Source organism: Apteryx mantelli, chromosome 22 (assembly GCF_036417845.1).
Source record: "Apteryx mantelli isolate bAptMan1 chromosome 22, bAptMan1.hap1, whole genome shotgun sequence".
Classification (NCBI taxonomy): Eukaryota; Metazoa; Chordata; class Aves; order Apterygiformes; family Apterygidae; genus Apteryx; species Apteryx mantelli.
Window position 1 is genome coordinate 9,665,153 of NC_089999.1, and position 27,703 is coordinate 9,692,855.

The window sequence follows — 27,703 nt, forward strand, 5'->3', positions numbered from 1 at the left end:
TGCTTCCTTACCTTTGGTGGCTCCGGCAGCCCCCAGGTGGTAAATAGCCCCCAGGACGAGCCAGAAGGCCTTCTGCTCGTCGCCGGAGATGCCCATCACCTTCATGGCGGCCTGGAGCTTGTTGAATTGCTGTGTCGCCTTCTGCTTTTCCTCCGGCTGCAGAGAGCAACGGGGCGCGATCGGCACAGAGGCCACGGCTCCTGGCGCCGCTTGGTCCCCAGCCTCCGCACCCCGCAGGGAAGCGCGGCCGAACGGGCTGGGGACAACCAGCGCCTCCGCGGAGGTCCCCGTGCCCAGGGGCACAGGGCCACCCCGCTGGGACAGGCTTTCCCGGCTCCCTTTCCCACCCCAGCAGCAGCCGCCAGACCCAGGGCAGGTCCCAAAGCCCCGGCCCCACCGACACCATACTCCCGGTGCCCGGCCGGGGCGGCAGGACCCTCGGCTCGGCCCCCCAGCGGTCCCACGGGGCAGGACCAAGTGACCTTGGAAAGCGGCACGATGCCAAAGACGTTGTTCTCCGCCAGGTGGTTGAAGTGAAGCTCGGTCCTGCAGGGATAAACACCGAGATTTGCCCCCGCGCCGTTAACAGCCCTACATGGCAAAGCCGCCCACCGGCATTTGCAGAAGGGAAACCCCAAAGACCCCCGTCCGGGGCTGCCCGGGCCCCCGAGCCCTCGCCGCGCTCACCGCAAGGCGTTATCGGAGCAGGCCAGCAGGTAGTAGAAGACGTTGAAGGTGGCTTCGTTGGCCGGGCGCCGGGCGACGCGGAGTTTCTCGAGCAGCAGTGTCTGGGAGAGGTTGGGGACATTTGGGAAGCAGCCCCGGGGACCCCCACCACCTGCAGGCCCCCCTGCACAGCCAGCCCTTGGCACCGGCGCTGGCCTCATCCGTGCTGCCCGCCGCGAGCGACCGTGTCCCCATGGCACCTTCCTGGCACCCGCACAGCACAAGGGTGTCCCCATCGTGCCGTGGGGAGCTGGGTTAATCCCCGCGGCGCCCACGCAGGCCGTACGCATCCGAGCTCCCGTGGCTGTTTGCACTGATTAGCAGGTGCCTGTTACTGCGGGAGCACAAAGCGGCTCTATTGAATTTTAAGGGCTCTGTTGTTATCACACCGGGGTGGCATTTGGGAGAAAAACACCCTGTTATCAGAGCTAATTCAGCAAGGGAAGGGAGTCGATCTAATCTGCGGCTCCGCTCTCCAACTGGCTGCGCGCTTGAAGATGCAAACAGAGATGCGAGAGCGACAGCGTGTCTGCTGGGCACCGCAAACACGGCTGGGCAGCCGGCGGGATTTGCAGCAGAGCCCCCACAAGCTCGCGGGTTAGCGCGTGGCTGGGCTGTCGGGAGGAAAAAAACCGGGAGGGCAGCCGAGATCCTGCAGCGCGCAGAGCCCGCGGCTCCCTCCCGAGCGGCGCCCGGCGGGGCTGCGTCCTCCCTGCCGCCGGGGCTCTCACCTGCACCGAGGCGGATGCCACCTGCCCGGCCTGGTCGAAGTCCAGGGAGATGATCTGGGAGAAGCGGGTGGCGTTGCCGTTCATGCTGGTGCTGCTATTGCCAAAAGCCTCCAGGATGGTGTAGAGAGCCTGCCACTTCTCCGCTGCGGGAACACAAGCGGGGCGGTGGGGTGCGCGCGGCCGGCGGCATGTGGGGCGGTGCAGAGGGCGGCCGGAGCTGAGCGGGGCTAAACCCTGCCTCTGCGAGGCCTCAGCCTTCGCTGCCGCTCCGGGCGAGCCGTGCGCGAGCCGTGCTCCGCACCGGGGCAGCGGCCGACGGTGCTGCAGAGAGGCCAGCAGCCAGGGCGGGAGCAAGTGAAAGAGCATCTCGTGCCACGTGCATCCGGCTGAGAGGTGGCGGGGAGCTGTGACCGCGGAGCAAGGGGTGCGCAAGGGCGGCGGGGAGCCACCGGCAGCATCGGGCGTCCCGAGCGGCCGGCGGCGCTGCAGACTCACCCGAGAAGACCTTGCCCGTGCTGCCGGCGATGGTGGCCAGGTACTGCACGAGGTGCTGGCAGTTGGTGGTCTTGCCGCTGCCGCTGCTCCCCAGCAGCACCACGGCCTGGTCCTGGCGGCTCATCAGCATGCTGCGGTAGGCGGCCTGCGCCACGGCGTAGATGTGCGGCGACATGTCCTCCCGGCGGCACCCTTTGAACATGTGCATGACCTGGAGGGAGCGGCGGGGGGGGCCGTGAGCCGGCGCGGCCCCGGGCACGCTCGCCCGCTCCCCGTCCCCACCACGCGGCCTGCTGCGGGCGTTGCAGTTGGACGCCTCCGGGCGGGAATCCCCCCGTGGCCGGGGGTCTCTGGCAGCCGGAGCAACGCAGTGGGCTCATAGCACCGCTCCGCACGGCACCCTGCACCCCAGCAGCCCCGCTTGGCTCCCAGCGCCAGCATCACCTTCTCGGAGTACATGGACGGGGAGCTCAGCGGGTTGACGATGACCATGGTGGGCCCCGCGTAGGTGTGCATGAGGTTGCCGCCGTAGCGCTGCCGCAGCGTGTGCAGCACGCTGGACTCGTTGAGGTAGACGAGGCTGGCGAGGTCCTCGGCGCGGTCGCAGGACGGGGGGTTGGCCTGGCGGCGAGGCGCGGGGCGTCAGCCGGGGAACGCCGGCCCCCCGCGCCTCCCCGCACCGCTGCCCTACCTTCTCCACGTCGTCCTCGTCCACCTCCAGGACGGCCCCGTCGTGGTCCAGCTTCACCTTCACCTTGCCCTCGGGCAGCAGGCTGGCCTCGTCCGTCCGGAGCTGGCTCGCTGCGAGGGCGGCACGGTGCTCGCCGGGGCCGTGCCGACAGCGCCGGCGTGGCGCCCGGCTGGCATGCAGCCCGCCCACAGCCTCCCCGCCGCTCCGGGGCCCCCACGGCCGCCCCTGCAGCTCACCCAAGGAGAAGCCATCCTTGTGCACCAGCCACACCTTGTCGGTCTCGTACCAGGCCTCCTCGGCCGCGATCTGCTCCTCCGTCTTGGCCTGCGGGCAGAGAGGGACGCGGGCCGTCGGCGCGGGGGGTCCTGGCGAGCCCAGCCGCCCCCATCCCGTCCCTGGGGCTGGAGGGAGCGCGGCCGGCTGGGCCCCGCTGGGAGAGCAAGCCCCGAGCCCTCCCGGCGCGCGTCCAGGGCTGGAGCGACGGCTGGGTCCCTGCCACGGCTCCGGGGAGCAGAGAGGCCACAGCGCTCCGGGAGCACATTCACCGCGGATGCCGGCACCGGCACCCCAGGCGAGCCAGGAGTGACCGAGCTTCCAAGCCGCAGCGCGGAGAGCAGGCGCCGGTGGCGGCCGCGCGCTGCACGGCCCCGCGCAGGGAGGAGAGGAGGCCGCGGCGCGGGAGGGCAGGGCAGAGGCAGCGCCGAAGCCAAACCTGAGCCGCAGCAGGGATCGGGCCGCACGGGGCTGCCGGGGCATCGTCCGCCGGACCCTAGCGAGGCCGAGAGGTGGGGAGGGAAGGCGAGAAGCGTTATCTCCCCCCTGCGGAGAGCAAGCAAAGCGGCAGCGAGAAGCAGATGGAAGCGAGGGGGCAAAACGCGGCCGCGCAGGCACGGTGCCGGCACGCTGCCGCCCTGCATGCAGCTCTGTCCTTGCATGCCGCAGGCACGGCAAGCTGCCACGTCCTCTGGTGTCCCCGGCTAACGGGGCTGCAGAGTCACACGGACCAGCCTGCACTGTGCCAGGGATCGGCCCTGTGGGCAATGTCCAGCACGGAGCCGGGGCCGTGCGGAGCAGGCAGGGACTCGCGGCCGGAGCACCCGGCACCGGCAACTGCCTGGGGCAGCGGCAGATGGGATGTGCCACCCGCCCGTGTCCCAGCGCCAGCACATGCCAGGCACTGGAGCCTCCCTGGGGCTCGGGGACATGGTGTGAAACCCGGCTGCGGCTCCGACAGCAAGACCTCGTGCACGGATGCCAGCACGGCCCCTGTGCACCCCGAGGCGCGTGGCGGAGACCAAGCCGCTGAGCTGCCCAGACCGCTCACTGCCTTCCCCAGCTGCAAACTGGCCGGGGCCCTTCTGCCTTCGCAAGCGCTCTGCAAAACTCCTGCCTCCACTCTGCACCTCTGCCTGCCACGCCAGGCCGAGGGCCGGTGCCACCCCTCCGCGTCCGCCAGGAGCACCCTCCCGGAGAGCCCGGGACGCCCGGCTCGCCGCCGCGCTCCCGACACATCCGCGGCCAGCCTCGACACCCGGAGCTGCACCGTCCCGCCACGTGCACGCGCGCAGCCCAGGAGTGGCCGCTGGAGACACGGGGCTGCGCCGGAGTGCCCCGGCCCCCCTCCAGCCCCGCGGACAGCGGCCCCGGCGCCGCGCTGGGCGAGCGCAGCAGGGAGGGCGGCCAGAGGTGCGGGGTGCAGGGAAAGCCTTACGCTCCAGCACGAGGCGCGTGCGCAGACGCCGGCCCAGCGGCAGACAGCGGACGGCGCGAGGTCGCCGGCGGCAGCGGCGGCAGGGAGCTCCTGGGGACGGGGGTACGGTACCTGGCCGGGTGCCGACGCCGAGGCCGCAGGGTCCAGCTGGTGGCAGCAAGGCAAGCAGGAGAGAAAGAAGAGAGGGTGAGAGGCAGAGAGCAGCATGGGCACTGAAATCCCCGCAGCACCACCCGCGCATTGCTCCACCAGCCCAGCCGGCTGCAGCGGGGACGTCACCGGGGGAAGATGCCCCGCGGACGGCACGGGGCAGCGACCCTTCCCTGCTCCTCAAACACTCGGCACACCCGGCTGGAGAGCGGCTCCGAGCCTCGTGCCTGCCGCAGCCGTCCGCAGCCTGCCGGGGACCTGCCTGTCCCCTCCGGCAGCGGCTCCCGCGGCGGTGCCGGCACGCCAGCGCCCGGGGACACGCGCCAAGCTGCACGCGAGCGCCAACACCCCTCGAATTACAGAAGCCGTGAAGATCCTCTCCAGCCTGCGCTGCGCCTCCTCCGACGGGCTCAGCTGGGACCCGGGGCCGGCTGCAGCCTGCAGGCAAAGCGGCGTTAGCAGCGCTCGCAGCGCGCGCGGGGCACGGGGCACGGGGCGCGCAGCAAGGGCTTTCGCAGCTCCGCAGCCTGCTCGGGCGCAGGCGCCGGGGCGGAGGGCTTGCACGGACCGCAGCGAGCGCCTGCCGCGGGCACAGCCGACGTGGCCGCTCGGAGACGGCCGGCAAAGAGCCTGGTGCCCCCACCGGCACCGGGGCCCCGCTGCCACACACCTGCTGGGGGGCTCCCGGCGCCGTTTTCGCGGGGGCCGGTCGCTTCTCGGCGGGCTGCTGCTGCTTCTTCTCCGCAGGCGCGGGGTCGGGAGACAAGGGGCAGCGTGACGCGGCGGCCGCGGATGCCACCGATCGCCCCAGAGGACGGACCCTCCCTCCCTGGCACCAACACACTGCACGCCCCAAAAACACTGCAAACCATGCCGGGCGCGCAGGGGCACGGCCCGGGACAGCCCACGCGGGCGTCCCCCGCGCTGGGAACGTGCTCACACCATGCTCCGACCGGGGGGCGTTTCGGGGAGCCCTGCGTGCGTGGGGGGTCCCCGCCAGGGCGCACAGCGTGCCCGAGCCGTGCTAGAGCCCCCCGGCCCGTGCCGGCGCCATGCACACACGCAGCGGTACCTTGTGCCTCTCCAAGGCGGTGGGTTTCGGAGCGGGCGGCTTTGCCGGCTCCGCTTTGCCTCGGGAAGGCTGTGCCGTGGGCTCCGGCGCGGCTTTGGCGCCCGGCGGCGCGGACAGCGGCGTTTTCCCCGCGGCAGGCGGGGAGCCCGGCTTCTCGGCCGGCTCGGGGGGCTTCTCCTCCCTCCTGTCGCCCGGCCGGAGCCGCGGCCGGTGCTCTTTGGTTTTGCCCTTTGCCATGAGGGTTTTGAGCCCTGCCGAGAGCTCGTCCTTGGGCTCCGGCTTGCCGGGGGCCGCCGGGGCCGAGACGCCGGGAGGGACCTTCTCCTCCTTTTTGGGGGGCGCCGCCGGCTCGGGAGACTTGGCGTCTCTTGCCGGCTCCTTGGCGCCGCCGGCGTCCTCCCCCGGCAGGACCTTGCGGACCACCCTGCGGACCACCCGGACCACCCTGCGGCGGGACAGGCCCTGGCCGTCGTCCGCCAGCGGCTCGGCACCCGCCACGGGGCTCTCCGCGCCGTTCACGGCCTGGGCACGCGCCGGGGCTGGCGCTGGGCTCTCCCCGTTCAGCACCGGCTCCGGGCTCTTCCCTCTCCCCGGGGGCGGCTCCGGGCTCTTCGGGGGCTCGGGACTTCGGGGCGCTTGTGCCGCATCTTTCGCCTCGGTCGGACTCTCTAACTACAGCCACAAACACAGCGGCGCGTTAGAGGCGGGCACGACGGCACAGGGACAGCCCCGTCCCTCCTTGCCGCTGCCAACGCCCGCGGGCGCCGCGTGGGACGCGGCTCCCGGGCTGTCGGGGAGGGGGATGAAGCCCCCATCCCCGGGGCAGAGAGTGACGCTGATCCCTACAACAGCTCCGCAGGTGAGCAGCCCCGCGACCCCCAGCTGCAGCGGGTAAAACCCAGTGTGCGCAGCCTGCTCGGGGCGCTGGCGGCTTTTCTGCAAAAGCCGTGGCCCTCTGCAAAGTTTCCTGCACCGGGCACGTGCTGGCACCAGCTCTCAGCCCGTCTCCCCGGTCTGCAGCACCGCTTTGGCGCGGAGGAGCCTCGGTGGCCCCGCGGCGGTCCCGGCCCCGCGGTGCCGCTCGCGGAGCAGCCAGCACGGGCAGCGCAGCAAGACGGTGTAAAAGGAGGCGCCGGCAGGCGAGCTGGAGCCGGCTCTGCCGCATTAACCCTGCGCAGAGGGCGACCCGAGCCCTCCGCACCCCAACGCCGCCCCGGCACTGGGTCCCTCCCCGCCGGTCACCGCTGTCAGGCCTGCGGGTCAGCCCCATCCCCGGCACACGCACGCCCACCCTCCCCGGCACAGCAGCACTTACAGCCCCGTCCTCCTTCCCGGGTCTTTTCACGGCTAAGGATTTGTCCTCGTCCTTAACCTGAGGGGTCAGACAAGCGAGAGGGGCGCGTTTCAGCCCGTGCCGGGGGTCCCTACGCAGCTCGGCCCCGGCAGCCCCACATGCTTTTAGGGCTGCGGCTGAGCCCTACAAGCAGCTGCTGGAGAATCCCCCCGACCGGTGGCTCCCCGGACTCGCTGCTGCAGCAGGTTTCTTAGCCCAGGAGCCGCACTAGCAGGGGAGGCGCTGGGGGAAAAGCTGTGGAGACCGTGGGTCTCCGTGCTTCGGGACAAGGAGCAGCCATGCCTGGGGCTTACCGGAGGGAAACCCACCCTAGGAAGCTTTCGCATGAGGTTCGCGGCCCAAATCCGCAGCCTGCTGCTGAGCGCAAGGTCTGGGTCCGGCCCGAGGACGGGAACGCAAATGTGCGCGGCGCCCAGCGGGGCACCCACGGGGCCCGGCGCGGAGCGACATCCCTGCAATTCCTGCCAGGCCGCGGGGAAAGCACCGTGCCGCCCGGGTCGGGAGCAGAGGGCTCGGGCCGCGTGTCCCGGGCGCCCAGCAGCTCCCCGCGGCAGGAGGGGCTGCATTTGCAGCTGGTGACCGAGCGGGTAAATAAAGCCTCTCGGCTGCTCCCGGGAGGGTCCTGCCTTTTGCACGCTGCCCAAGTTAGCTCTGACAGCTGAGCTCAACGCGGCAGCGAGCCAACGAGCCAACGAGCCAACGAGCCAACGGCAAGGTGCGCAGATCGGGAAAGTGAGCTGGCCGCAGCAAGCTGTCCCCGTCCTTCCCCGCGAGGCACCCGATCCCAACGCGAGCGTCACCGGCTAATCTCTGCAGCAGCCGGCCCCGGCACGCTCCGGCCGCTGGCTCGGCCTCGCCGCCCCCCGCAAAGCTGCAGGACGCCGCGAAGCCACGCCGAGGGGCTCCGGCGACGCGCCACAGACCGCGGGCACCATCCATCCCGCACGGCACCGCTCCCGGGGGGGCTGCTCGGGCTGGCGGCCCCGGCGAGGCCAGCAGCGCTGCAGGGGTCGGGTGCCCGAGGTGCCTGGCGCTGCGGTAGGAGGTGCACGAGCCCCGCGCGGAGCCGGCGGCAGCGACCGCGGCTGAGCAGAGGCAGTGGGGGGCAGCTGCTGGTTTGCTGGCGGGGTGCGAGGACGGCGCCTGGGCCTGGGAGCCCCTCGCTCTTGCCATGGCGGGTTTTGGCACCGAACCGGGGCGGGCGCCACAGGGTGCGGGCAAGCGCGGCCGAGACTTCCCTTTTGCTCCCAGAACGCGAATCGCGACGAAAACGCCATGGCGACGTCTCATGGAGCTGGAGCCGGGGCAGCGCTGGCGGGGGAGAAAGGCAGAGGTGAGCGGGGCGGCGCGGGGCCGGCGCCGGGGCCCCCATGGACAGGCGGACACGACACAGCGGCATGCGAGCACGCTGCCTCCCCGCCCAGCCCCCGGCTCCGGACCAGCCTCCGAGGACGCGGTTAATGCCACGGCCGGGCTCGGCCCCCGTTCCCGAGGTGGGACACGCGCGGCATGAGGGTGCTGGGCCCCGTGAGCGCAGCCCAGCTGTCGCCGGCGCGGGGGCTCCCGGCCGGAGCCGCGGCCCCGGGCTGCCACAATGCCCCATTCTCCGCCGCCGCGGACCAGACGCGCCGGATACAGAGGGCTGCTGAGACCCGCAAACGCCTCCAGGCACCGGCTGGCCCCACACACGACCCGGGGTTTGCAAGAAACCGGCGCCGTGGGGCCAGAAAGGGGGAAGGGGTGGAAGAGGCAGCCCAACCACCAGGCTGAGACCTGACAAAACTCATTCCACACAGAGCCGCTAACGGCACGCAGCAGCACCCCAACTGTTCCCCCCCTTTCCCGGGCCAGCCCGCTGCATGAAGTTCACGGCAGGGAGAGGGACGGGATATTTTTTCCGCTGGGCTGTGCTTCCCCTGACACGCGCCCGTTCCCCGGGGGTTTATTCCGAGCGACTGACGGGGCGCCGGGGCCGGTGGCCAGCGCGCAGCCCGGGCACGTCGGCCGGCCCCGCCGGGGAGCTGCCGGGCCCCCGCCGACCCCGCGCCGCCGGCACCCCCCGCGCCCCGTAGCGATCCCGGGGGGGGCCCGGCCGCGCTCGGAGCGTTTCCCACCTTACCGGGGGGGTCAGGGAGCCAGGGTCCCGCGCGGAGCCGCAGCGGGCCGGGTTTCCGCCGGGGGAGAGCGCGGCGCAATGCGATCGGTAAAGCGAGCGGCGCGCGCCCCGGAGGCGCGGGGACAGCTGGGCTGATAAGGCCGCCCTAAAAATAGCGGAGGAATGCGAGCGCCCGGCCCCGCGCCCCCCCGCCGCCGCCCCCACTCGCCTGCGGCCGCCCCGCGCGCATGGCGCTGGGGGATCGCGCCTCGCCGCCACCGCCGCCGCCGGAGGAAGTGATGTGGGGCCGCGGCGGCCGGGCGTCGCGGGAGGAAGAGCCCGGCGGCCGCCCCGAGCCGCTCGCGGCGCTGCCGGTGCCGAGACCCCGGCGGCGCTCCGGGGAAGGGGCGCCCGCGGGAGCAGCCGGAGCGGCTCCGCCGTGCACAGCAAGCGGCTGGGGCGCTGCGGGCTGGTGTGACCTGCGGAGGGACGTCCCCGGCCGCCGGCGCACCCCGCCGCCGGCCACGCGGCACGGCTCGGGCAGGGGCTGGGTGTCCCCCGCGTCCCCGCCGTCCCCGAGCGCAGGCAGCTGCCAAACGTTAATTAGCAGCAGAGCGGTGCACGGACCCGCACCCGAGGGCAGAGCTCCGCTGCCGGCCCCGGGGCTGCCGGGACGGACGGACAGACAGACAGGCACGCTCCAGCAGCTGCGCAGCCAGCGTTGAGGCCACTTTTGCAGCAAAGCTCGCTGGCGCACGTCGCAGCATCTCCCTGGAAAGGGCCGGGCACCGGCGTGGTGGCACCCGGTGCCTCCCGCCGCGCGGCGCCTGCCGGGAGCGGGCACGGCTGCGGGGACGAGGCACAGCCACCCGGCGGCCCCAGCGCCGGCTCCGGCCCCTCGCCAAGCTGCCGCGACACAGCGCGGCCACGCCGGGCTCGCAGCCAGCTCGGCGGCTCGTTTGGGGCTTCTCGGCGAAAGCGCAGCGCGCTGCAAGGGCACGGCCGCGTCCCCACCGCGCCAGCCCTGCCCGGAGCCGCGCGGAGACGGGGAGGTGCAGCGGCCGCGGCGGGGGCCTGCGACGGCGCGACCCGACAGCCCCCGCGACGCCCGGAGGCGCGGGGACGCCAAACCACGCGGGGCGCGGCGGAGGCAGGCAGGGTGACGCCGGCAGGCGCAGGCAGCGCCGGACACGGCGTCACTAGCGCAAAGGTCACGGCCGCGTCCTCTAGCAACAGGAACTCGCCCGCGAGAGGAGGCGCGGGGTGGAGCGAACAGGACGTTTTGCCTGGAAATATCGACGTGTCCCGAGAGGCAGCCGGGCGGGAGCCGGGCATGCTGCTGGTACGGCCGGTGACACACGGCTGCGGGCGGCTCTTCCGGGCAGGCAGCAGAGCAGCCGGCCGGGGCATCCCAGTGGCAAAGCCGGGGCGCTCTCCCGGCGCGGGGCGCACGAGCCCCCACCCCAAGCCACCGGGCTCCGCACGCCTCCCGGGGCCGGCGGGGGCGCCACGGCCGCGCACAGCATCCGACGGGTCCCCAGCATCCCCCAGCCAAGCACGAGCCGCCTCCCCGGGACCCCCACGACACCCCTCGCCAGGCAGCCCGCGGGCAAACCTGGCTCCGGCAAAGAGCCGGCGGCCTGCCACACCGCGGCCAGACGCCCCGGGGATGGGCACCGCCAGAGACAAGGGCTCCTGGCCGGGCGCGCGGGGCTCTGCTGGCGCGGATGCCGGATGCTTGCGGTCTCGCCGAAGCGCTGCAGCAGCCGGGCACGTTTCTGGAATATTTCTGCCCTGCCAGAGCCGGACGGCGCATGCCTGGGCTTTACCAGAGGAATGTCAACGGCAAATAAATAAATACGAGCGTGGAGCAGAGCCAGCCCGGCGGCCCCGGGCCGGGAGCACGGCTCGGACGCGGAGGGGGCAGCTTTCCGCCCAGCCTCGCAGCGCGCAGCATCCCCCAAAAGCCCAGGAAAGCCAAGCCGGCTCCAGCACGGCTCCTCGGCGCGGGGATGGCAGCGGGGACAAGCTCGCGGCGAGGCGCAGGAGGGGGTTAAGAGCCTCGCAGGGTTGCCTGCCCCGGCGTCCTTCCCCAGCTCCAACCGGGGAGGGGCTTCCAGAGCTGCAGCCCAAAATATGCCTATAATTTCCTGTTTCAAAAAGGATCATTTTTATTTAAATTAGGACCAGAAGCATTCCAGGGAGCTTAGCCGGGCCTCGGCGGGAGCGCGGCCTCCCTGCCCACGCCTGCACCTTGCCCGGCCCCGGCGCGCGGCCGGAGGCGCCCTGCTCCGGGCAATGCCCCCGCGCGCGCCAGGGCGGCACCCCAAGTCAAGGCCTGGGAAAGCGGCCCGTTCCCAAACGAGGAGGCCGGAGATAGTGGGAACAGACGGACGTGTCCTGGCGCTCGCCCAGCCTGGAGATAACCCGGCACGGCCCCTCCTGCCTCCCACGCTCCCCCTGCCACGCTGGGCTCTGCTGCGCCGGCAACACCGAACCGCCAGCATTTATTCACCGATTGCTTTCCCTAATTGCACCCGCTCGGGGCTGCTCTGCCCGCCCAGAAAACACGCCGCGGTCTGCGACCAGCGCGCGGGGCGTCTCCTCCCCGGGGCCGTGGGCTTCGCCCTCCGCAAGCACCGCCGCGGCGCGCAGGGCTTGGCCCCGTCCCAGGCGGGCGCCGCGGCCCCAGCGCCTCCTCCAGCCTCCTGCCGTCGCCGCCGAGCGCAGCCCCTCGCTGCAGCGACGCGCGAGCGTCTCCCCAGCTTCCGTATGGTTTTAGGGAGGCCAATGTGTGCGGAGGCCCCGGGGAGGCAGGAGGACGCTGCAGGCAGCAGAGCTGCCCCCGCGCAGTGCCCGCGCGCTCCTGCGGCCGCCGTGAGCCGGCATCCCAGCCCAGCTGCGCCCGGCCCGGCTCAGAGGCCTACGGCCGTCGGTTCATCCCGCGGGAGCACGGCCCCAGGCGGGCTGCGCCGGCGCTGGGGCCTGCACCGCCTCCCGGGAGGAGCTGCCGGAAAGCAACCGCCGGACGGCTCCGGCTCCGGCACAGACTCCACCCCGGAGCGCCCGGTGCAGGGCGCGTTTCACTCCACATGGGGATTTCTCCCAGCGCTTTGTGGTGTCAGCATTCGGGGGAATTTTGCAGGGAAACGGTCCTGCCAGAGGCCGGTAGCCAGCGGCAGGGGCGGCGGGAGCCGGCGGCACGCGCAGCGCATGTGGGTCACCCAGCCCTTACGGTCCTATTTATACAGCGCCGCCTGCACGCGGCCGGCCCGGCACGCTGCTTCCAGCGCCGTGTCCCAGAGCGTGCACGCCAGCCCGCCAGCCCGCTCCCCCCGCCAAGGCAAGTCCCTCCTCGGAGGGGTCGGCACCAGCTCCCCCAGAGCCCCTCGGGCAGCAGAAGGACCAACCCCACAGCACACCGAGCGCTTCGGGGGGCAAACCCCCCCGGCGGCGGTTCGCAAGCGCGCCCGGCGGGGGACGCAGCAGCGCTGCAGCCTGGCCCGCCGGCGGGGACGGGGGGGCTCGCGGCACTGCGCGGCAGCGGTGGTCAGCACCGGCGCACCCTCTCTGCGCCCCGACCTCGCGAGCCGATCCCGAGCCGCATGCAGGCACGCAGCCAGGCGGGGAAGGGTGTCCCAGTGTGCCCAGGTCCCCCGCGCCGGGCAGGAGCATGCCGGGCTCCGGGGCACGGGAAGCTGCAGCAAGCACGGCCCATGTCCCCGTACCCCGCTCTCCTCCTGCCCCGCGCACACGTGCTGTGGGACAAGCGTGCGAGGATCGGGATGGGCGCCCGGACCCGCCGCTCAGCACGCAGAGCCCATGAGCGACTGCACAGGCGCCACAGCAGCCAGCACTGCTCTGCGCCCTTGAGCAGGAATAGATCACGGCTCGGCTCCGAGAGAGCTCGCTGCAAGGCCGGGGCGGCTCCGGGAGGGTCTCCGCCAGGACAGGGCTCAGGGCGCTGCCTGTAAGCGGATCAGGAGAGCCCCCATGGGGCCGTGCCGGCGGCCCGGACGCACACTCGCACCTTTGCAGCCGTTCCGCCCCCCGAGCCCGGCTGCAGCCTCAGCTCTTCCCTGCACATTGCTCCCAGCCGGGAGCAGCTGCAGCCGGCACCGGTTCCCACAGCCCGTGCCAACCCAAACACCCGCCGCCGGGACGCTCGCAGCCAGCGGGAACGCAGGGCACCGGCCCCGCCACGGCGTTACTCACATCCCAGGCCGCGCGGCGCGCGCCCTCGCCGCCCCGCAGCCAGCAGCGGCTCAGCTCGCTCAGCTCCAGGATGGGCTGCACCTTCAGCTGCACCGTCTCCCCCGACTGCCGGATCATCTCCACGATCTCGTCCCGCGACTTGCTCTCCACGTTTCGCCCGTTGATCTCCACCAGCCGGTCGCCCGGCACCAGCCCCAGCGCCAGGTCTTTGGTGCCGGCGCCGGGCTCGGCGAAGTGCACCACGCGCCGGTACACCTGCCCGTCGGGGCCCCGGTCCAGCATGGTGGTGCGGCGCAGGGAGAAGCCGAAATCGCCGGTGTTGCGCCGCTGCAGCTCCAGCTGCCGGGGAACGGGGGGCTGCGGAGGCACCAGGGCGGGCAGCCGCAGGTCCGCGGGGAACCGCTTGCCGACAAGCTCCGGCACCCGGGCTCGCAGCGAGGCGGCGGAGGGGGTCCGGGGGTGGCCTGGGGACGCCCCGTGCTTGGCGAGCTGCGTCTCCAGCGCGCGCACCTCCACCTGCGGAGAGGGGGCTGCCGAGTGCTCGGAGGGCGTAGACGTCTCCGAGGCGCTCTCGTCCCGGCTCTTCTGCGAGAAGGAGAAGCGCTTGACGATCATCTGCGAGTTCTGCTTGGCCAGCGAGCCGAACTTGGCCGCCCGCTGCAGCACCGAGCCCTTGAAGTTGCCGTCGTCCACCTTGAGGTCGTCGCTGGAGCTGGCCGTGCTCAGGTGCCCCGAGTCCAGGATGACGCTGCCCCGGTTGCTGTCGGAGTCGATGTCCGTGAGGTGCAGGTCAGAGCCACTGGCCACCTTGATGGGGATGGGGTTGGAGATCTCCAGGCGGGTCTTGGACTCCCGCTTGGAGGCCCGGTTGAGGTTGAAGAAACCCCGGCGCATGCTCATCTCCTCCAGGCTCTTGAGCTCGGCCGCCGACATCCGCTCCTTCTTCTCCTTCTTTTCCTTCTTCTCCTTCCTGGCCCCATCCTTCTCTTTGTCCTTCTTCATCAGGTTGAACATGGTGGGAGGGGGCTGGGAGAGCGCTGGCTCCCGCGGGCAGGCGCTGGGCGGCTCACGGGGCGGCCGCCGGCCTGCAGAAGGACACACGGGAAGGGCGCGATCAGACAGCGGGATGGACCAACCCAACCCAACCCAACCCACGGCCCCACGCGCCACCCGGCCCAATGTCCTGCCGCGCTCACCAGCCCCGGCAGCAGCAGCGCGGCTCGGCTCTGCCCTGCCACCAGCCCTGGACACAAGACGGCATGGGAATGAGCCGGACATTGGACCCCCCCCCCGGGGACAGAGCAGCTTTCAGCCCATGGCCGTCACCGCCGCAGCAGGACAGGGGCGGTGCGCCTGGCTCCGGACCCCAGGGACACCCCGAAGTGAGAGCAGGGCCGGTCCTGCGCGGGAGGAGACCCCGCCGCCCACGGGCACGCGCCTCCGAGCATCTCCCACGGGGCGCGAGCGGCTTCACGGCACTTTTGGCTCCCCGCGGGCTGGGCTGCGCTTGCAGCGGTTACGGCTGGCACCGAGGTTCCCGCACCGGCACAGCCCGGCCTCGGCCTCCGGACCAAAATCCTCCTTGTCCAAGAACCAGAGCTGCTCGCGGGCCGTCGTGGCGGCGTGCCCGCTCCGTGCCACCGCAAAGCCGGCCAGGGCTGAAATCAGGGCAGAAACACCGCCCTGATTGAAGCCGACCACAATAAACAGGAACCTGCAGAATCGCGTCCCTCCGAAGCACCGATAAGCGTCTAATTTTAGCCCGGGCCACGCCGACCGCGTGACGCTGCTGGCGACCTCCAGCAACAGTCGCTCTTTCATTCGGGCGTCCCATGCGCGGAGGGGGGGGGGAGGCACCCGCCGGCCCGGCAGCCCCGGGCCTCCCCGCGCGCGGCTTTGGCCGGTGCCCGAGGTGCACCCCGCGGGGCGGGCGGGCGGGCGGGCGAGCGAGCGACCCCTCCGCCCCCGGGACGCCCGCGTCCCCCGCGCGCTTGCGCTTCCTATAAACAACCCCCCCTAAAAAAAAAAAAAAAACAAGCGGCTGGATGGAAAAGCGGCGAGGGACGGACCGGCAGCTATATATAAACAGGGCAGGAAGGCGCTCGGAACTGCACCTCAGCACAAAGGACGGCAGGAAAAACCCTCCGCGCTCGGAGCATCTGCCGCGAGCCGTGGCACGAGCCCCCCGGAGCGCGGGAAAGCTGTGCCGCGTGTGGGCACCGGGGCAAAGCCTCCTCCGGGAGCACCGCATCCCTCCGGGCATCTCCTGCCGAAAAGGACCCCGCACCCGCGGCCACGCCGCCTCCGCCCGCCACCTTTTTGGGGTGGAAAAAGCCCTTCCTGGGCAGCGTGGCCGGGTGCCGCCTCGCCGGGAGCGAGCAGGGCGCGCGGGAGCCGGCGGCCGCCCCGGCCTTTGTCTGCCCGGCGGCTTCTCCCCCCCCGCCGCCGCGCACACGCTCCCTCCCGGCCTTTGTGTCCGCGACAAAAAGGGCGAGCGGACGCGGCGCGCTCGGCATCCCTAATCAGCCGGCGTCACCCGCGCAAAGCCCGGGCTGCTACCGGCACGCGCAGGGCACGTCGCTAACGCGAGTTTGCCGGCGCCTGTCCCTTCCTGCGCCGCGGAGGGCCCAGCCGGCGCTCGGCAGCGTCGGCACGGCCCGGCCCAGCCGCCTCTGGAAATGAGCCACGTCCCGGCCCCTCGCGCCCCGGCTCTGCCCCGCCAGGTCCGGACTCGCCACCGTGGGAATGCCGCACCGTCAGCAACGGCATCCCGGCCGGATGCGGGGTGGAGGCGGATGAGCCGGGCAGGGAGACTGTGTTCGGAGCGGGCGCTTTCTCCACCTCTTTGTGGAAAGCAGTGAGGAAGGGCATCCCGGGAACGAGGAAATTTAGGGGCTTTCCGTGTCCCTCCATGAGCAACGCGGCACCCGCCTGACCTTAAGGACAACGCCAGGATGCGTCGGGAGGAAACCGATCCTCTTCCGCCCCTGGTTCTCCCAGGACGGGCTCTCTCCAAAGCGGGATTTGGGGGTATCCCACAGCCAGGGTGCCGCTGCGCCCGGTCGCGGCCCCTCGCACCACCTGCGCCCGCCGCGCCGCCAGCCAGGGCGGTTTTGCAACGAGGAAGGTAACAAAGCAGGAGGGCGAAGAGAGGCTGTTACAAAACACCCGCTGCAGCGCGGCGACTCATCGCAGGGCTTGTCCTGGGTGGGAACGAAACTCGGAGCAGCTATTTAGTCACTGTGCCGGGGGGAGGAGATGCAGGTGAAAGGGAGCCCCCGGGCTGCAAGGAGGTTCGAACGCCGCTCCCCGCGATGGGGGTCACGGATTGGGCTCGCACCTCCGCCAGCGAGTGCTGCCCGTCCTCGATGTGCAGCGCGAGCCGCAGCACCGGCCCGCGGCAGCGCAGCTCGCGGCAGAGGCGAAGGGCCGAGCCGCGGTCCCGTGGCGGCCAAAGTCCAGGGCGCCGGGGGCGCGGAGCCACGGCAGCGCCATGGGACGTCCCCGAGCCGCCCTGCGGCGCCCCGCGAGCCGCTCCGGATGATGGAGCAGGAAAGGAGCAAAAAGGGAGTGTGGGGGCCAGGCAGCTACCGGCACGCGGGATAGCAGCCGCGGATGTGATTCCCCCTGGCATGCTGAGGGCCTAGGCCGGCGGCTTCTCCCAGGCCAGCATCCCACGCCCCCGAGGAGCCCCACGGTGGGTGCGGGGGCACCCTGTGCTTGGTCCCGTGCGAGGAGGCACCCAGTGCGCAGGGCACCCTGCCGACAGCTGGCTGCCTGCCCCGGGGGTGGGCGCACCTGGGGCGCAGCTCGCCCCCAGCACAGGGGGCTAGCACAGACACTGACAGCGCAATGCAACGGGGGTCTTTCACAAACAGCGCAATTCGGCGGGGGTACGCACAGACACAGACAGTGCAACGCAACAGGGGGGCTTGCACAAACACACTGCAAAGCAACGGGGGGCACAAACACACACACACAGTGCAACACAATGGGGGCACAAACACACATAGTGCCATGCAACAGGGGCTTGCACAAACACACCCAGCGCAACACAACAGGGGGGCACGCACATGCACTGCAACACAACAGGGGGCTTGCACAAACACACCGCCACACAACGGGGGGCACCAACACACCCAGTGCAGCACAACGGAGGGATGCACAGGCGCCGCAACGCAGCACAGGGGGATGCACACGCACTGCGAGACAACAGCAGGCCATGCACACACACGCACACACACACACACACTGCAACGCACCCGGGGGGGGGGGGGGCGCGGGCACACACACGCAGCGCAGCGCAGCCGGGGGCACGCACGCACACTGCAACACAACCGGGGGGGCGCACACGCACACGCACACGCACACACAGGCTGCGGCCCGGCGCGGCGCGGCCCGGCCGGGGGGGGGGGGGGCGATGCACACCGGCCCGCCCCGCCCCGCGGCCCGCCCCGCCCGGTGGCGGTGGCGGTGGCGGTGGCGGCGCCGGTGGCGGTGGCGTTGCGGCGCGGCGCACTCACCCGGCGGCGGCGGCGGCGGCGCGGCCCGGTGCTGGCGGCGGCGGCGGCGGCGGTGCCGGGCCCCGGCGGCGGCGGCGGCGGCGGCGGCGGCGGCGGCGCGGGGCGGGGCGGGGCGGGGCGCGCGGGCGGGCGGGCGGCTCCGCACCGGGGCGGGCACTGCCGGCTCTGCGCGCGCCGCCCTCCGCGCGCCGCGGCTCACGCACCCCGCGGCGCGCACCCTGCTGCACCGCGCACCCGCCGGAACGGGCGGCCGCGGTGCGCGCTGCAACGCGCACGCACTCGGCAGCGAGCGCCCGCGACACGCGCGCCGCGGTGCAATCGCGCAGCTGGGCGCCCCGCGACGCACGCGCTGCAGTGCAGGCACGCAGCGGGCACTGTGCAGTGCGCACTGCACTGCGATCACACCGCTGGCGCTCTGCAACGCCCGCTGTGACATGCACGCGCAGCTGGGGCACCCTGCAGCATGCACGCTGCAATGCAATCACACAGCTGGGCACCCTGCAACACGCACACTGCGACACACACATGCAGCTGGGGCACCGTACAATACACACGCTGCAATGAAATCACACAGCTGACACTGTGCGATGCATGCTGCAACGCACACATGCAGCTGGCGCACCCTGCAGCATGCACACTGCAATGCAATCACACAGCTGGGCACCCTGCAGCATGCAAGGTACACACACACACACAGCTGGGGGACCCCACAAGACACCCAATGCAATGCAGGCACACAGCTGGGGCAGCTCACCACATGCACATCGCAGTGCTCTCATGCAGCTGGGGGTGCCCTGCGACACCCACATTGCGACACAAACACACGCACACAACACCATACGCACACACTGCAACACGCCCTCAGTGCACTCAGTGCTACAACACACACAGCCAGGGCACAGGCCGTAATACACCGCAGTGCACACACAGCTGGGGTGCACCCTGCAACACACCCACAGTGCACACACAGCTGGGGTGCACCCTGCAACACACCCACAGTGCACACACAACTGGGGTGCACCCTGCCACACACATACCTTTACATAAACACACACATGCCAATAAACACACTGCAACACACACTAAACCACATGCACACACAAAGTTTTGCACAGCCTACTGCACACTGTGGTGCACACACACACGTATGCGCACTGCAACACACTGCCCCGGTACACACCCTGCAACACACACCACCAGTGCTCACCCGGCGGCATGGCGCACCCTGCTATGTGTGTTCGTTTGCTCATGCCGTGCACGCACATGGTGTGCACGCAACCCATGCATCATGCCTGTGCATATACACGCTATCGCACACACTAGTGTTGCACCAGCAAGGGCAACACACACCCTGGTATACACACACGCTGCACACACAGCACCACTGCAACACCCCCACGGCGGCTCTGGGGCCACGGCACAGAGCCGTCGGTGTTCAGGAAAGGGGCCAGGCCAGGTGAACGCAGCCTGCCGGGACGCCAGCCGGTGCTGCTCGAGAAAGGAGCACGTCTGGGGGTGCACGGTGAAAATAGGACAGCCGAGACTGTCGCGGAGAGAGGCAGACTCCGGGACAGACAGATGTATTTGCTGCCGAAAGCCTTTTATCTCAGGATCTGCAGGAATGACTCGGATAGATGCTATTTTGGTTCAAAGGCCTGTTTTATCACTGCACACAGCAGACCAAAGTCCTGGGGAGGGGGGACACCGCAGCATGGAGCGGGATCCAGCCGAGCGTGGCCCCACGCAAGCAGTGGGGTCAGCCCTGCTGCTGGGCCCTGGGCGCTTCGTGCGGCTCGGGCAGCCCGGCAGCCCTGGGACGCCGAAGTGGGGTTTAAAGAGCAGGAAGCCTGTCGACAGGCGCCCGCAGGCTCTGCCCACAAGCGAGCGGAAGCAGTGGGAATTGCACCGTTAAAACGGTGGGGTTCAGCCCGCTCCCAGGACAGGACGTGCTCGGCCAGGCGTGGGCGAGGCGAGTTGCGGTTTGCAGCCCACGGTGCATGCACGGGCAGAGCAGCCTGCGTGCGGCTCTGCGAGGGGCCCCACGCTGCCCCCTGCACGGGCCCTGTGGGCAGATCGGACGCAGCGGGTGGCGTGCGATGGCGGCGTGAGCGCCGCTGCCTGCCTTTGTCGCGCTCGCCTTTTGTCCCAGGCACGTGGCGCTGAGTGCGCCGGGAGCCGCTGCTGCCCGGAGGCAGGAGTCCCGCAGGGGGGAAGGATGCCTGGCCATGCCGGGGGGAGCGGGGAGGCTGTCCTGCTGCGGGCAGCGAGGGGACATGCCGCACAGCTGCACCGCAGGGAAACAGCCAGCCGGGGAAACAGCCTTGCAGCCGGCAGCGGCTTCTCCTTCCTTACGGCACGGATCAGCTGAAGTCTCCCAGCTACAGGGCAGCCCTGGGGTGATGCTCCGAACCCCCGGAGCACGCCAGGCAAGGAGCAGAGCTAAACATTGCCGTGCTTTTCGGCATGTTGGCCCAGCGCCCCCGTGCACACGGAGCCGAAGGAGCAAGGAGCAGCGCAGCGAACCACGCAAGAGCCCCCGCACACCTCGCCAGCTCCCGGGGCGCCCCGCGCAGCTCTCCCCCACGTGTTTGTAACGCACCGTGTTTGCAAAGCACCCGCAGTTCCCACACCCAGGTAAGCCTGCCCACTTCGCACACAGCTTTCCGGGGAGAAGTCAGAGCCGCAGAGCTCCGGGTGCATTTTGCAGCGCCCCCCGGCAGGCCCAGCCGCCGCAGTGGCCGCAGCGGCCAAGGCCTGCCGTCAGGCTGGGATAGGAAGCACCTATTTCGCAGCGCCACAGGGTTTCCTAAATAGGTCACCACGTTGCTGTTGTTTTTTTTTTTTTTTTTTTGGTAGTCTCTGGGATCTAGAAAAACCAGTCGTTCCGGACAGCTCGCCTCTGTCCCGCGGGACGCAGCTCGGCGGCGGGGAGCACCGGCCCTGGCGGGGAGCGGAGCTGCGTGGGGGGCCGGCGTCCGCCCCGCGCGTTTCCAGTCTCTGAGCCGAGGGCGGGCACCAGCAGCGCCTCGGCCATGTTCGGAGCAGGGTTTGCGCCAGGGCAGCTGTTCCCCCTCGCTTGCATCTGCTCCGAGTGTTGCTGGGGGACAAAGCCACTTGCAGCCCGCTTCCAAGGGCTGCAGGATGCCGGTGTTGGGGTGTAGGGGTGTGTGCAGTGCCGCACACCCCTTGTGCACCGCCGGCCGCCCGGTGTGAGCCAGCTACAGCGCGACCTGCTCGGGATTAGCTCTCCCTCTAGTGGCACCGGGCTTCCTGGCAGAGCCTTAGCCCCTCGCGCCGAGACGCCCAGGACGTGCCCCAAGTCCAGAGGCAGACGGGGGACGTGCTGCGGCCGAGCATCCTCTGCGCAGCACCTGCCGGCACGAGCAGGGGCCATCAGCCCGAGAGCTCCGCGCCGCAGGGACACCCACCGCCTGCGGGCGCTTCCCGCCGCCCTGACCCCCTTAATTAGGGCACCGAGCAGCCTGGCTGGCTCCGGGGAAGGCGCGTGTGTGGCTCCACACGCAGCCCGTGCGCCCCGGGAGCGCCGCCGGCCCCGGGGCCGGGAGCCAGGGTGGCATTCCCAGGTGGAAAACACCCCCGTGGCACCGCAGCCGCACGCCGCGCAGCAAAGGGGAAGGAGCCCTCCCTCCCCTGCCCAGCCACGGGCGGTTTTGGGGAGCCCCGGGCCCCCGCGGCGGCGCCCTCCCCGCGGGGCTCCATGTCGGGACAAGCGGCAGGCTGAGGCGAGGCGGCCGGCGCTGACGGGGCTCTTTGTTTTGTGCCGGGGCTCTCGGCGGGGAGGAACAAAAGGGGCAGTCAGACGGCGGGCGGCCGCTTTGTGTGCCGGGCAGCCAAGCGCTGAGGCAGCAGCCCGTGCCGCCGCTCGCCTCGTGACCCCCCTGGCTGGCAGCGCCCCGCCGCCACCTGCCCACTCCCAGCCGCCCCTGCGCGCCCACCATGGCGCTGGCCCGCGCTGCCGCCTCCACCAGGGCCCATCCCAGCGCCGGGGCCTAGTGCTAGGCCCAGCTGGCGGGGGGGGAAACGGGGACCTGTTTGCCATGGTAACCATGCAGCAGGCCTGGGGGGGGCTGGTTGCCATGGTTACCATGCGGCCTAATGCGGCCTAATGCAGCCTAAGGCCTAGGGGCATGTGGTTGCCATGGTTACCATGCGGTCTAAGGCCTAGGGGGCACCTGGTTGCCATGGTTACCATGCAGGCCCCCCCCCCCAAGGCCTAGGGGCACCTGGTTGCCATGGTTACCATGCAGTCTAAGGCCTAGGGGCACCTGGTTGCCATGGTTACCATGCGGCCTAAGTCCTAGGGCCACCTGGTTGCCATGGTTACCATGCCCCCCCCCCCCCCAAGGCCTCCGGGGCCTGTTCCCTTGTCATGGTGGCACTGTGCAGGCCGGGGGAGCAGGTGCCATGCCGAGAGCAGGCCGGGGGCAGCATGAGGCGCAAGGCTGCGGCCGTGCCAGCCCATGGAGGAGCCAGATGGTGGCGGTGCCCCAGCACCCCGGTGGCCGGTCACGGAGGAGGGTGCTGTGCCCCGCACCATGCCAGCCCCCCACACCCATCCCATGACAGCGCAATGCCGCCGCCCTGGAAAGTGCCAGAGCAGTGAAACCGTTGAGTCATTCGCACCCAAGATTATCCGTGCAAACAGCCGCACAGATATTTTTATTATCAATTTTTTTTTTTCCCCAAGAATGTGGCCCGGGCCGTGGGGCTGCGCGGCTGAAATCTCTGGGGATCAGGGGAACAATGCGAGCGAAAGCATTGTGCTGACGGCTCCGCAAACGCTGGCGCGGGGGCCCGGCCCGCACGGCGCTATAAAAGCAGAGCCGCTGAAGTAGGCAAACATTACATGGACGAGCAGCAGCGCAGCCTGAGCTAGGTGAGTCCTGGCGACGAGCTCTCGCTTCTCCCCTCCGTTTCGTCCCTCCCTGCTCCCTCGGTCCTGGCCCGGCGGGCAGAAAAATACCTGCCAGGATGGACGCCGCGGCGCTGCGGAGGGAGGCGCAGCCAGGGACGGCAGCGGGGACCCGCCGCTCCGTCCCCTGCGCGGCCGGGCTCCTTGGCAGCTCTCGTGGCTCTCCAGACCCGGCCGGTCCCCGGTGTGAAAGTGTCCCAAAACAGCCCCCCGCGTCCCCCGAGCACCCCGTCCTGCCCACCTGCCCCCCGCCTCGTTTCTCACCTCGTTTCACGTGCTTTGCCCTCGAAGCGGGCGCTGCGGGCAGCGGGGGCAGAGCCGTCCCCACAGACCGGGGGGCGCGGAGACACCCTGCGAAGGAGCCAGCTCAGCTCCGCGAGACGAGCTGTTGCTTCTCCTTCCTCTTCCAGCCACCCTTCCAGCAGCAAAGATGGCTCAGACAAACCCTCTGCCCGTCCCCACGGGCCCCTGGAAGGTACGTCCCCGCGGACCCCGCTGCCCCCCGCTCCCACAAAGGCAGCCCTCCCAGGCTGGGAAAGCTGCACGGCCGGGAGCAAAGGCAGCAAGTCACCCCCGTCCCCTGCCCGTGGGAACTGCCTCCTGCCTGCTCAAACCCCCCCAGGGTATTTTATAAACCTCTTTGCAGCACCCAGGCCCGGCCGTGCCCCTGCTCTTACTGGCCGTGCTGCACCAGGCGGTTGCAACAGCCGCAGAAAGCCACACGCTCTTCTTTCCCATCCCGGTTAGCGAATGAATACGGCAGGGTGGGCATGGGCCAGCCAGGCATGAGGGCGGCCAACGGGGTGGTGGGCATGGTGGAGAGCAGCCCTGACGGAGCCCGGGCTGGCAACAGCCCTGGGGACATGGCCAGCTCACGGAGGGGACTGAGAAGGAGAAGAGAAGCCTGCGCGCAAGCGGAGCGAATCCCTGCCTGGAGCTGTCGCTGGAGAGGACAGCAGCAGCCGCAGCCCCCGGGGAGTTCCCCCTCTCCCCTTCCCCAGTTAATCCTCTTTGCCCTAGAGCGTTCGGAGCAGAGGCCGGGAGAACCGCCAGCCACCGCTCTGCCACCCGCCCGTTCTGGAATGGCTCCGCTCCTCTCTCCGGATGGCACCGCTGCCCCGGGAACTGATCTCCGCAGGGGTGAGCAGGAGAGCGGAGCAGGGGCCGGCATGCGGCTTCCTTGACACCCAGGCAGGGTACCGCGGCCCAGAAGTGCAGGGAAGTGCACAGGCGTGCAGGGCTGCGATCCAGCCCAGACGGGTGCCCAGTGCAGCCTCCACTGGTTCTTCCCCGGATGGAGCATGAACCTCCGTCTTGAAGAGGCGCCGAATCGCCCGGGGCCGCTGCTGGGCAGTTCCCAACTTGGCAGCTCATTCTCCGTTCCAGATCACTGTGTACGACCAAGAAAACTTCCAGGGCAAGAGGATGGAGTTCACTTCAGCCTGTCCAAACATCATGGAGTGCAACTTCGACAACATCCGCTCCCTGAAGGTGGAATGTGGCGCGTGAGTACCCGGCCGCCGGTGGCAGCGATGCTTTCCCAGGCGGGCTGCTGATGGGCAGGTCTCGGGCTGGCGGGGGCGAGGGGTGCCTAAGCACAGAGAGGGGTTGGCTGTCCTCACTCCGCAGAGCTGGAGCCAACTGCGGGGAGCCAGGCACGTGAACCCCACCCTGCGAGGGCAGAGCAGGCAGCCCTGGGCAGCACGAACATGGGCACTAAGACACAGGGCCAGAGGACGGCAGCATTGCCATTGGCATCATCCAAAACTGCCTCCTGCAGCCTGCGAGCATCCAGGCTTGGAGCTCCCCAGTGCCCAGTGTGGATGCTGCCCGAGCATGCGGTGAAGGTCAGGGCTCTGAGGGTGGCTCTTGGCCACTCAGCTCAGCCTGTTCCCCATCCACCTGTGTAACCCCAAGAAGAACCATGGCTAAGAACTGCCTTTTTTGCCCCAGGGCCCACCCCTGCTCTGCTCCTTGCTCTCCCTGCTGCTCCTGCTGCACCGTGCAACTCCCCAGGGCACGATGAGAACTTTCCTGCAGCCTGCACGGGGCTGTGACCTGTGTGTAGGCCCAGTCCTGGGCCCCCGTGGCCACTTAGGGGTATGGAGCAGAGCTGGGGCTCTCCCTGTGTGCAGGAATCCTCCCTGTAACAGGCAAAGCAGCTCCTGAGCTGCTCCGAGACGCTGTGTGTAAGGAGCTGTCCCCATGGCAAGCATCCTGCTGGGACTGGGGAAGCAGACAAGATAGATTTGCACTGCTATATTTAGGATTTGTAATGCTAATGGGATTACAGCAGCAAGCGTGCTTACGCCGTAATCAGCTCACTGCTCCAGTTGACATGTTCCTAATCAGGCTGTTCACCTTGCGCAGTGGGAGGCCCAGGCCAGGACACAGGAATGGGGCTGAGTTTTGTTCAGTGCCAAGAGGCCCTCCAAACCTCCCGCTCTCCCCAGAGAGCCCGTGCCCCTCAGCACTGCGCATACCCCGTAAGCAGGAGGACTGTGGGCCGTACAGATGTCTGCCGCCCTCCTTCAGCCTCCCCCGCCCCATTCTGCTGCATGTGCCCTGCCCCAGCTGCCACCGGCTGTCCTGTGCCCAGGCCGTGTAAGGGGACGTGTCTGGGAGAGACTTGCCACCCCGCAGGGTGCCCAGCCTGGGCAGCACTGGGAGCACCGGGACTTGCAAGCTGTGGTGTGCTGTAGGGCAGAGGAATCCCTCTCCTCCTTGTCCGTTTTCAGCAGAGAGGGACCCAAAAGGTGAAGGGCAACAGCTCCTTTCCCTGCCCAGGGCCAGATTTGTTCTGCCTGGTTTGGGCACTAGGAATTCAGGTTTTGCCAGCTGTGCCGGGATGCAAATGGGAAACAAGTAAGAAATAAGGAGAGAAGGAAAGGTGAGCAGCCAGGGATCCTGACATGACGTGGATCTGTGTAGATAACCACGGAGCTCCATTGGGAGAAAGTGAACAGTCAAGGTTTGCAGCTTGGGCCCTTCGAGGGGGGCCCGGGCTGCCCACTGCAGCTGGGGGATGCTGGCTTTGCCATGCCAGGGGCCTCCACATAGCACATGGGCTATTACACACTCCCCGGATGCTGTGCCCACATCCAGCACCGCTTCCTTTCCTCCCTGGGCACCAGGGCCTGCAGGCAGAGGCTGGATCCTGACCTCCTCCTTGCACCTACATCCGTGCCTCGGTGCCAGCCCGGAGCAGGAGGTGCAGGAAGCCCTGGCACCCCTTGCTCTGTTTTTGCAGCTGGGTTGGTTACGAGCACACCGGCTTCTGCGGGCAGCAGTTCACCCTGGAGAGGGGCGAGTACCCCCGCTGGGACGCCTGGAGCGGCAGCAACGCCTACCACATTGAGCGCCTGATGTCCTTCCGCCCCATCTGCTCCGCTGTGAGTGCCCCGGCTCCGAGGGGGAGCCTTGCTCCTGGGCTTGCTGCAGCGCCTTCCCCAGCCCACGCAGCGCCCTGGGCACAGGCAGGTCAGGAATTGTCCCCAGGTTTCTGTGCTGCAGCAGCCTCTGTTGCCCCAGCGCAGACCCAGGCAGGTGGCTGGAGGAGGCGTCTGGCTGCAGGGCAGGTTGTGCTCTCGCATCTCTGACACCAGGAGGAGAGCAAAGCATCCCAGGCGACACCATCAGGCTAAGGGAGCGTGATCAGGAAGAGCAAACATGCAGCTATCCCAGATGCTTTCCTGGTGGCACAGGCTGCTTGGGGTGGGCTCATTTCTTCCCCTTGTGCTCTGCAGGATTTGCTGCAGCTTTACCTTTTTCTGAGACTTTTAAAGGCACTTCTGGGCCAGTTATACATGACTGGAGCTCAGAGCCCAGGGACAGCAATCCCAAAATGGAACTAGAGCATAGCTGTCGCATAGACATCCCAGGACAACCCCCTCCCTGTCTGGCCCAGCCTCCCAGCCTGGATGCACACACTAGTACCACTCCACACTGAGAGATGCAGAGCCCTGGCCCAGCATCACCCTGCTGAGCACCTCCACGCAACATCTGCGATTTGGCAAAACCAGCCGTAACGGCCCAAATGCCTCCCTTCCTCACAGCTGTGGGAAACCCCCAGAACCCACCCCCCCAAAAAAAAATGCTGTAAGGAAGAAAAGCTTTCCACCTTCCTGCCCCCCTCCATGCCTGGGGATGGAGTACTGCCTCGCTCTCACACTCCACTCTTCTGCCCCAGAATCACAAGGAATCCAAGATCACCATCTTTGAGAAAGACAACTTCATCGGCCGCCAGTGGGAGCTAAGCGACGACTACCCCTCGCTGCAGGCCATGGGCTGGGCCAACAACGAAGTGGGCTCCATGAAGATCCAGTGTGGCGCGTAAGTGACAGGCAAAAGGCCACAAGTGTAAATGCACCTGGGCTTAGCAACAGGCACTGGTTTGGAAAAGGGCACGTGGGAAAAACCTGGCACAAAGTGCTGCTGCTGGAGCAGGGAACATCACACAACCCTCTTGCTCGCCCCTTGCTCCCACTACAGCCACCTGACAACTCTGTCTCTTCCAGCTGGGTTTGCTACCAGTATCCTGGGTACCGCGGCTACCAGTACGTCCTGGAGGCTGACCACCACGGAGGAGATTACAAGCACTGGAGAGAGTGGGGTTCACATGCCCAAACCTGCCAGATCCAATCCATCAGGCGCATCCAGCAGTAGCTACCCGAGCGCCTGGCTCCCCACTTCCGAGTACATCTTTGCAAGGTTTCTAAAGCTCACCAGCTCCCTTTTGGTGCTAATACTCCCCTCCCGAAATAACAACCCCTTTCTTGTACTGCAACTGCTTATGGAACAACACTCCTAAACGGTACCAACTGCCACAAGTGCCAATAAATGCGACTGAAGGAAAAAGATGACAGAGCTTGGTGTTCATTTGCTGTTCAGTTGCGGAACTGAGGAGCACAGGGAGCTCAGGGGAAGTCACAAAGCCTCCTGCCACTACCGGGGGCCCGGTCCCCCTCTTCCTTGCCTAGATTAAGCAGGACTAAAGTCCAGTGGAGC

General features: G+C 69.2%; 2 protein-coding genes across 2 annotated transcripts in view; one reads left to right on the plus strand and one right to left on the minus strand.

Annotated features, from left to right (window-relative positions):
• MYO18A (myosin XVIIIA) overlaps positions 1 to 16,612 on the minus strand; it is a 34,244-nt gene extending 17,632 nt beyond the window's left edge. The window contains 16 exon segments of the mRNA XM_067309938.1: positions 4 to 156; positions 483 to 546; positions 688 to 788; positions 1,458 to 1,600; positions 1,953 to 2,163; positions 2,397 to 2,573; positions 2,644 to 2,753; positions 2,880 to 2,967; positions 3,356 to 3,412; positions 4,466 to 4,501; positions 4,865 to 4,942; positions 5,175 to 5,240; positions 5,577 to 6,248; positions 6,892 to 6,948; positions 13,241 to 14,325; positions 16,482 to 16,612. Of these exon segments, the coding sequence (XP_067166039.1) occupies positions 4 to 156; positions 483 to 546; positions 688 to 788; positions 1,458 to 1,600; positions 1,953 to 2,163; positions 2,397 to 2,573; positions 2,644 to 2,753; positions 2,880 to 2,967; positions 3,356 to 3,412; positions 4,466 to 4,501; positions 4,865 to 4,942; positions 5,175 to 5,240; positions 5,577 to 6,248; positions 6,892 to 6,948; positions 13,241 to 14,254 (3,027 nt within the window). The 5' untranslated portion in view covers positions 14,255 to 14,325; positions 16,482 to 16,612.
• A 6,506-nt stretch (positions 16,613 to 23,118) lies between these two features.
• On the plus strand, positions 23,119 to 27,478 carry CRYBA1 (crystallin beta A1). Its single transcript, XM_067309602.1, has 6 exons — positions 23,119 to 23,171; positions 23,717 to 23,836; positions 24,083 to 24,201; positions 25,947 to 26,088; positions 26,886 to 27,028; positions 27,214 to 27,478. Exons 1-6 carry the CDS (start codon positions 23,127 to 23,129, stop codon positions 27,359 to 27,361), a joined length of 717 nt encoding a protein of 238 aa, XP_067165703.1. The 5' UTR covers positions 23,119 to 23,126; the 3' UTR covers positions 27,362 to 27,478.
• The last annotated feature ends 225 nt before the right edge of the window (positions 27,479 to 27,703 follow it).

Bases quoted from the DNA above. Each gene is read 5' to 3' on its own strand.
- CRYBA1 (XM_067309602.1), top strand. From the start codon at position 23,127: ATGGCTCAGACAAACCCTCTGCCCGTCCCCACGGGCCCCTGGAAG. The intron at 23,837-24,082 runs GTGAGCAGGAGA...TCTCCGTTCCAG, and splicing joins GGGAACTGATCTCCGCAGGG to ATCACTGTGTACGACCAAGA. The intron at 27,029-27,213 runs GTAAGTGACAGG...TGTCTCTTCCAG, and splicing joins ATGAAGATCCAGTGTGGCGC to CTGGGTTTGCTACCAGTATC.